This window comes from Pseudopodoces humilis, chromosome 3 (assembly GCF_049639895.1).
Source record: "Pseudopodoces humilis isolate 2021_Gansu_Grassland_sample_001 chromosome 3, ASM4963989v1, whole genome shotgun sequence".
NCBI classification, from domain to species: Eukaryota; Metazoa; Chordata; class Aves; order Passeriformes; family Paridae; genus Pseudopodoces; species Pseudopodoces humilis.
This window is the reverse complement of record NC_142202.1, coordinates 33,161,602-33,170,637: the sequence shown is the minus strand read 5'-3', so window position 1 is coordinate 33,170,637 and position 9,036 is coordinate 33,161,602. Positions and strand designations below refer to the sequence as shown.

General features: G+C 43.2%; 1 protein-coding gene across 1 annotated transcript; it reads right to left on the bottom strand.

The window, feature by feature from the left end:
• Positions 1 to 4,003: 4,003 nt before the first annotated feature.
• COX20 (cytochrome c oxidase assembly factor COX20) lies at positions 4,004 to 7,291 on the bottom strand. The gene is made up of 4 exons (XM_005530581.3): positions 7,074 to 7,291; positions 5,482 to 5,596; positions 5,274 to 5,337; positions 4,004 to 4,818 (listed from the first exon to the last, which is right to left on the bottom strand). The coding sequence occupies exons 1-4, from the start codon at positions 7,104 to 7,106 to the stop codon at positions 4,677 to 4,679; spliced, it is 354 nt and encodes a 117-aa protein (XP_005530638.1). The 5' UTR covers positions 7,107 to 7,291; the 3' UTR covers positions 4,004 to 4,676.
• Positions 7,292 to 9,036: the final 1,745 nt, after the last annotated feature.

Genomic DNA, 9,036 nt, shown 5'->3' with positions numbered 1-9,036 from the left:
ATAAACCCCAAAGACCTGCCCTGCATGTATATGCAGGATTGAAGGCCAAGATGTGTCATGGATAAAAACACACGGGAGCACCAGAGTTACCACAAGCCATTTGCCACCAAGAGCAGAGATGAGGATCTGTTGTCTAGGGGGAAAGCTCACATTGGCTGAGAGCACACCTGCTGCTCTTTGTTACCGCATTTGACAAAATAAACAAGGAGTTTAAAAAATATGCAAAGCATGTGCTTCCTTCTCTCCAGAGCAGGAAAAAGAGGAATCTTTGTTTCTGTTAAATAGATCACCACAATCCGGGTATTTTTTGAGCTGTGGCCAGTTAAAAGAGAAAGATCCCTGCAGTGGTAATCATCCACTCCCATGGTACATTTTAGGTACTGCCAGAGGGCTCCTGACATGTTCAGGAGGGCTGAGGGTTTTGACGCACTCTTGCTCATGATAGATGACAGAAGCTGGCAGGATTAAAATAGCCTCAGAACAAACTGCTCTTAATCTTGAAAACAAGCAGACATAAGGATGCTGTGACCTATTCTCACAGGAACAGGCAGACCCCCTGCTGGATGGCTCTCAGGCAAACTATGAACTCAAGCAGAAAAAAACCAAAGGACTGTGTGAAAAAGAGGGGAGCTACCTTTAGTCAGGGTGCTGTTAGCCATGAACAAAAGTCTGTGTTTTGCTCAAACTGTGTCATCCCAGGTTCTACCTCTCATTAGCCTCCTCCTCCACCACCATTTGAAGGTTTAGGAGCTGCATGTTCTTAATGTAACATTTTAATTTTAAGTGTAAGAAAGTTACCTGCTCTAAGGCCTTGAGTCACATTAACTAAACCTCAGTTCCACTTCTGATACGGATTTAGTTCTTGGTTTTTCACTCAAGGAAAAAAAAATCAAGGGATCACCTTCTTGAGCATCTGAATATACTGTAAAACTTTGTTTTGATCAGTTTTCCAAGGCAAGAACAACATATTTGTTTCAAGAGTTATATAGAGCAAGCGAACAACTTTCATGGGTACTGAGCTCTTGAGCTGAATGTCTGGATAGGAACAAGAGAAGTACGGGAATTAGTCTACTAAGCTGGAGAAAATCTTTTGCTTGGGAGCTCATTGCAGCTCAATTCACACAGTACTTCATTGTTACCTGGATTGCTTATACCAAAAATAACAAACATACTTCCTCCAGACCCAAATAAAAAGCCAGGCTCAGTGACAGATGACCTTTCCTTTGCAGCACTTGAGGACTTGGGGTGGGTGGTGACACACAGAGAGTCTGGAAGCCTGCAAAATGCAGTGATATCTCCCACTACCTCCCTAAAAACCTCTGCTTGGGTAAAGAGATAAATGACAAGTTTGGGATAACAACTATAATTGCCTCTGCTGTCACCTTCAGAAAGTTTTCTGAGTTTCGAGCATATTGCATCTGTCAATGGCTGAAGAAGGACATTTGCTTCTGTGAGAGGCACCGAAGAGCAGAGGCCACCTGATCACACGGAGCTCTGGGAATGGGGCTGACAATTAACCTTAGATCTCAATGTTTCAGTCTCCACAGCAACTTCCCTTCTCGAAGGACCTGCAGGATACACCTTGCACAAGTGGCCTCTGGCCACTGCTGGGGTCCCAAATGTGGGTTCCTGCTGGAGGAGGCTGCAAACATCTTTTCCCAGAGTATCACTATGGTGGGGAACAGGAAGAGAAAGGAGTGGAGGAGCAATGGGGCCATAAACCCGTCTCTTGATTTTGCTGGTGGTTTAGGTTGCTTAAAGGAAGGATTTCACTAACTTCAGGGATAAAAACTTAACTGCTTGTCTGTCACTGTTCAGTGACCAAGTAACATTGTTGTCAGTAAAATAAACGGGGTTTTAACACCTTACAGTTTCAAAGTTGCTACACTTTATTCTCTCCCTTTTTATGGTTTATTCTGAGGGGGCTGAAAACCAAACATCTTCAAAATTACTATTTCTTTTCCTTCCTAGTAACTGTCTGGTAAGTTTTAATTTAGGCAAAGCAAAGCAAACACTATCATATCTGTCATTAGCTGCAATACTTGTACATTTCAAGTTTGGTAATAAAACACAGAGGTGTGCTCCGTATTTCCACCCATGAGTTGAAACTTAGGAAATTAGCAGTAACAGATAAATAGGGATACAACTCACTAATTTTAAAAAAATAGCTACATCATTGTTTTCAAATGTTACAGTTACTTAAGTAACAGAAATTTTTGTTTTCTTGTCAATGTATCCTAATTTATGACAACTAGTAGCTTTGAGATTTTTTTTTTGTTTTATCCTGTCTCTCACTCTTTAATTGGGGTAACCCATCAGTCACTTTCAATTTGTTCTCCATATCTGGCACAGAAGCAGCTGGAGCCAACACTTAAGGAATTATGCCAGACCTTTCCCCCTGCCTGTTTGACCGAGAGCATTCTTCCATCTGCTGTTGCAGACCCCCCCTTTCACAACAACTGAGTCCTGCTCACTGCTTCCTTATCTTATATCCCTGCCCTGCCCTATTCCACAAAGGCCTTGACTTGTAGTTAATTCCACCTCAAGTTTTAGTAAACACTGAAGCTCCAATGTGCTGGCCAGGCTGCCTGCACATTGCCTCTTCCCCAGTTTTTCTGTGAACATCTGGCATGCTCATTTTACACTCTGCACAGTGAAGCAGAAGTATTAGATGGCTTATCTACGCAATGCAGATACATCTAGCATTCCACAGTTATTGCTAAAACTGTAGTTAAGCTGCTATTTGGCTAATATCCTTAAATGCAGTAACTTGTACCAACACCAATTAACACCAGAGAGGATTGAACGCTGAAATTTTGCCCAGATTTTTTTGACTTACACAGCATCATAACACTGCTGCTATTTTCTCAGCAGTCACAGTGTTTGTGTGTTTTGAAGGATGCCATTATGCACATGCTAACTTCTTTCCCATCAGCACAAAACACCCTTCTCTTCTTTCTCTACAACTGCTCTTTGCCAAAGAGTAAATTTTCATCCCTATGCTTTTGTTGCCTAAACACCCCCATCTGACCTATGACCTTTCAGCCAAAAGACCCCCTGCTTAGGTTGCACTTTCTTTTCTTAGGTCAGATGGGAAAGAACTCAACCATGTATTAAAACAGGAGCTTGTTACAGACCAGCTTAATGGCTCGCTCGGTTTCCCACTGCCGCTCCAAGGGCTTTACGAAGCAACAGCTCCCACCCCAAGGAGAAGGAGCCTCCCATTCCCTTGCCCCCCCCACCCAACACAGAACCACGGGAAACATTTTTCCCTTCTGAATTAGCTACCAATTAACTTCTCACTTTGGACTCAGTGGTGAGGACTTGAAGCATTTCATTGCATTAATTCTTCTGAAGACTTTTTAAAAAAATATTGAAGTCAATATCCCCAGTAAAATTTATCTTTGTTTCCTCCAGAAGAAACATGAGGAAAAGAGGGGCAAAAAGGAATTAGAGTATATAGGTTTGTTTTCTTCTTATAAAAGGCTAATCCACAGAGGGTAAAAGTTTCATTTTCTCAGTGTAAATAGCACGTTTATTTAGTGCTCTCAAGTATATTTCCAAATAAGTAAGTGGAGCAATGCTGCTGTTTACATATGGATTCCCAAACCTCCCTGCACCAATGTGAGTTAATAACAGATCAACAACTCTCTCAGACAAAGTACAGGGTGGGGGAAAAGGATTGTTTTTGCTTGGTGAAATGCCTTTAGATCAGAAAGTGCTTACAGCACAATAGACTATAAATCATGATATGAAAAAATGAAAACTCATGCAGGCAGAAGCGAGTGATGTCATCACTCATCTTTTTACCAATATGCTATTAGACCTAACACTGTATTTCCAAATAAGATGGTTTCCTTGAAATTATGTAGTGATACTGCTTTTTAACTGAAAAACATACAGTGAAATAGTTAAGTAGAATGCCATTAAAGAAAAAAATACAATAAAAAACAAACATTGCTACTTACAAATAATGTAAATTATTCCACATAGAGTAGGGGAGTGTCTTAAGTAGCAAGATTTTTAATGAAGTAAAAAATTATTTACTTACATAGTGTAGACTGCTCTGAAGTGTGATTTTATTCATAGTTTCAAACAGACAGAACAAAGATGAAAATCCTTCAGCTTCACAGTGTGTGTAAATTATCTGGTTATCCTGCAGCTGAAATCTTACAAAGGCTGCTGATACAACCCATCTTGCACAAGCACAGCCTTCTTCTATTGTTTAAATATTCCTGTTCTACAAACAGCACTGTTAATAATAGCCCTGAAGGATACATTTGTTGATACACATCAACAGGTGATGGAAATATTTTCCTGTATTTAAATGAGATGTAATTACAACTTTGCTAAAACAAACCACACTCTGTTTATAATGGAAGTTAAAGCACTCCCAAATCACTGTCTCACTAATCCTCTGAGACCCTGCAAGAGAACACATGAGCTCAGAGATGTTTAACATCATTCTAAATGTGTGCAGTCACATATATACATACATGAAACAAAGCAAGGCTTGTGCAGATTTAACAGATTCACTATGAATTTCCTGCTCAGATTTGCTAGGATAACCACTATTTACCAGCTTTAGACACCTCACAGGCTTGCAGTGTAGACTGACTTGTTTATGGACCGCCTTTTCCCAAAGATGTATTAAACCACAACTCCTCCAGAGCAACCTATGAATCGCTTCTTTCACTGCCCGTTTGTTCCTTTTCTGGATCAAGATAACTGCCTTCAAATAAAACTCTGTTTTTCATTCCTTCTTTAAGCATTCTTTGCCGGATCCTTTGCTGGGCCAGGTTGTACCTGCAGTAAAACCTAGAGGAGGGGATAAAAAGAAAACACAATTCCCTGTTTTATATGAGTGGCAGTATCAAAAGAGAGTCATTCAGGCAGCTGACAAGTTACAACCACATGTGATAATGCTAGGAAAATTCAGCATGCTGGTTTTGGAATTAAGACACGAGAATGGGATATGCAAAGGAAAAAAGAATTAAGAAAAATGGAAATAAGTGGGGGGGGGGGTTGATTGCTTAGGATTCAAGAAACAATACAAAGTATTTAAAATATAAACATTCAAAGACATTGAAATGTTTTCCTTTAAAGACAGTAAGTATTTTGGGGAGAAGGAAGAAGACACTTTGCTAGGCAGGTTTTTTAAGGTGGTTTCAAAGCCAACATGAAACACTGTTTCAGAAAACTGAAACACAGGGATCATGTTTTACAATTCAGCCAACACAGGCCTGTCAAAATTGAAGAAGCATTTTACATACCAGTATCCTAACATTGTGCAAATAAAGCCACCAACTGCAACATCACAAGATCTTCTAACTCTACCTGAAAAAAAAAGGCAAAAAATCTTATGAAAGTTAGAGAAAACAACTTGTATGACTTCTCATTATTAATAATACCCAACAGCAAATAGAAGTTATTTTTTTCTTGCAAATAGATATATAAAACCCAAAAGAAGTAAGTACTTACTAGTTGCTAAAAAATGTCCAAGACCCATAACTAAAGACCCCAGGGAACCATAGAGCACTGATTCTCGTGCACATGGGACATTTTGAACATCAAGAAATCCCAGGAGTTTAAAGGACTGTAAGACAAAATAAAAAAACAAAACCAACCATTAATTTAAAAAATCACTTCTGTAGAAGTCTATGATGCCAACTCCACTGTAAAACTTTTTTTCTTAGTAGTCAAGTATAACCAGTTGAGAACTTACTGCCTCCAGGGTTATAGCTGACCAAAAGTGAACAAATACAGATATATCAGGGATGTTTTTGGAAGAGTTAACTATTAATTTACATAATATAGTTTTGCACAAAACTGTTGATCTATCCTTTCTACTGAATATTAAAAAATAACTACTTCACTTTTTATCTTTACATTCCCCAAAAAAGAAAGGGAGAAGACCCTTAGGAAGCCGGTATTTTTGTTACATCATAACAAACAAGGAAGGTTACAGTCAAGTATGCAGTTAGCCATACCATGTAATTTTAGTGCCCAAAACAGCAAATATGCTTGAAAGAAGTTAAGTTACTAGAGAATGAGCATGTAGTAGAGAACCTTATACTGAATACTGAATAAAAACATTTACAAACCACTAATCTATGACCTAACCCTATGTCTAGGCAGGGGCTGGGCACTTGGGTCAGGGTCAAGGTGGCTGCCCCTCAGTAACACCTGCACATTGTTCTGCTTTCAAACCTTTGGTCAGGGACAGTGTGAGAACACGTTTTGTTCTATTGTGCTTAAATCATTAGAGCATGAAGAACCATGTGTGCAACTTTATAAAATTCATCAAAGGTGATCGTTTTATTTTGTTGTGAAGGTATTCCATTTGGTCAAAGCAGATTTTGAAGATGGGAATACTACAGTGAACAAACAACTGCTTGTGGAGGGCTGGCAACTCTGTGAGACCAGTCACTGTGTCACTGTAGTAATTGGGATGGCAAGCATGGAAATCCCCATGGTCAGTTTTATCCATGTTCCCTAGGGACAGCCATCAGCTGTCCCTGTGTACAAGCGAGACAGAAAGGATGCAGTCTATGTTGGTTGTATCGCCTAATGAGTCATTCCAAGTGCTCTCGTGTGGAAGAAGTCACTTGATATGTTGCTGTTGTTGGCTAAGAAGGTACCCCTGCTACATCCATGCAGCGTGATGCATCCTTTTAAAATAGCGTCTCACCTGTTGCCAGGCTGGGCATCATTTGTTATGTGTCCCACCACCGGCCTCAAGAACCCTCCAGTCTCACCACGGAGTTTCGCCCACCAAGAGAAAGTCTCACGGAGGGGCCCGGGGGGACACAAACCCCCGCCCCACCCACCTGGCCCTGCAGAGCCTCAGCTCTGCCGTGGGTTTCCGTGTATTGTTCCCTAATTATTTCCTCGGGCGATGAAACAGCGAGGCGGAGCGGTGTGGGGGACGGTCACTGCAATGACCTCCCGCGTCCCCTGCGCGGGGCTGCCGCGGCCAGCCGTGTGCCACGCAACTCCTCCTCCTCCTCCTTCTTATCATCATCCTCATTCTCCTCCTCACCCCTCGCCGCTCCCCCCTCGTCCTCCATTACCTTCCCCGGCTCAGAGTCGCCCTCGCCCGCCATGCCGCGGCAGCACCTTCCCGCCCACACCAGCGAGCCGGGGCTCCGCCCGCGTACAGAGCGGCGGCGAGGAGAGGCCGCTCCGCCCGCCCCGTCTCTATGGCGCCCGCGGAAAGGGCGGGGGCGGGCGCGCCGGCGCCATTTTAGGTCCCGGCGCTGAGCGAGATTCCAGCGCAAATCCTTTGTTCGGCGAAATGGGTCACGGCGTGGGGCGCGCGCGCGCGCGGGCACGCGGCCGGGAGGGCGGGGCGCCGGCGCTCGCCCCGCCCCGCCCCCGCCTCGCGCCGCCCGCCCGCTCTCCGGCGCGGGCGCGCGCCTGGGCCGGGCGGGGCCGAGGGCAGGTGCTGAGGGCGGCCGCGGGAAGTCGCGCGGCTCCCGCAGGGTTCGCGTCACCGGCGCCATAGGTCCCGAGAGAGAGGCCCTGCCGCGGGGGGCTGAGCTGAGCTGTTTAAAGCTAAAAGAGAAGCAACGGGGCTGGGAGATGCAAACGCGCTCAGTGGGTAGCACCTCGTGGGGGAAGGAGGTTATGGCATCCTTCGCGGACCGTGGCCAGCCTGAAGGATGTGGGGATGTATGTCCCCCACCGCAGATGGGGGAGAGCCGATTGTTAGGGGGAGCACCCCAGGCTGCTGGAGTGGGACCGGGAAAAGACGACGTGTGCAGCTGGGCGAGAAGTCCCCGGGTGGCAGCGGGAAGCAGGAGGCGGAGAAAGAATAGATTAGAAAGTGCGCTGGAAAATGGCGTCTTGTGAGGCCATGCGGAGCAGCGTCAGGCACAACCCCGGTGGGTTCAGCCGGGCTAAGGCCTGTGCTAAAGCACTTGGCGTGCTGGAAGTGACCCCATAGGTGTGTCACTGTACCTGCAGTAAGGACGAGAAACGGTCAGAGTACCAAGTGGCTTAGGACAGAGGTACAGTTCCCCAGGATACTGTAAAAGTACATTTTACCACAAGAAAACAAGGCTCTCTCTTGCTAACTAGTGAATTACAGGGCAGGTTCAATTTAGGATCTTTTCCATCTTAGCAGTGAAGTATAACAAGGACGACAGATGTGTAATACTGCTCTTTGATCTAAAAAAGAGTGTGTCCTGACTTAGGAGGTATGAGATATCTTAAGACCTTGCCAAATATTATTACATGTTCGGATTTTTTTTAATTCTATGTTAAGTAAAATGGTCTTTTTTACACACTGAAATTTATGTCCATTTGGATTTTCTGTTACTACTTTTTTTTTCCCTGTGTTTGTGGGATTTTGCGAACAGTGTACTTTCACGCAATTGATTTTCAGATTTTCATGTGTCACTAGCTGAGAAGTGCTACTGCACATTTGCATGAGCTATTTTCAGTCTCTCATGGATTAGAAACAAATCTCAATCCTTCCCAACAGTCCCAATATATCACTGTTTTGTCATCTTTGTAAAAATTGCAGGCAGAGCTCTGAATTCATGGAATACACTGATTTGCTATGGAATACACACTTGCTATCCATTTTAAAAAGATCAGTTGGAGTCCCTTGAACTGTGAATAGTTTGGCCTTTTTAAAGTTAATGTGTATTATGTATGTAGTTATGCAAACATAGGACATTTGCTATATGATGCAAAACCAAAAATTATTGACATAATATGCCCTTGTATATTATATATAAAAGCTTGTAATGTCCAGATTTATTTCAGTTGGTTTAAAAATTAAGCAGTGACAAATACTGAGGAATGTAGCAAGGAATCCCAAGAGAATGCTGACATCTCTGAGATTAAGAAGGGCACAGTGGTGAAAAAAGACACTGCTTTTACTGCTAATGAGGTGGCCTGGTCTGCAGCAGTTTGTATTTTGAAGGAAAAGAATGGAAGGATCTTTTTTGCTTCAGAAGAATTAAGATGGCAGAGAGCAAAGTACACAAATAGAGCCTCTTCCGTCTAATAGTCAAGAACAGACTA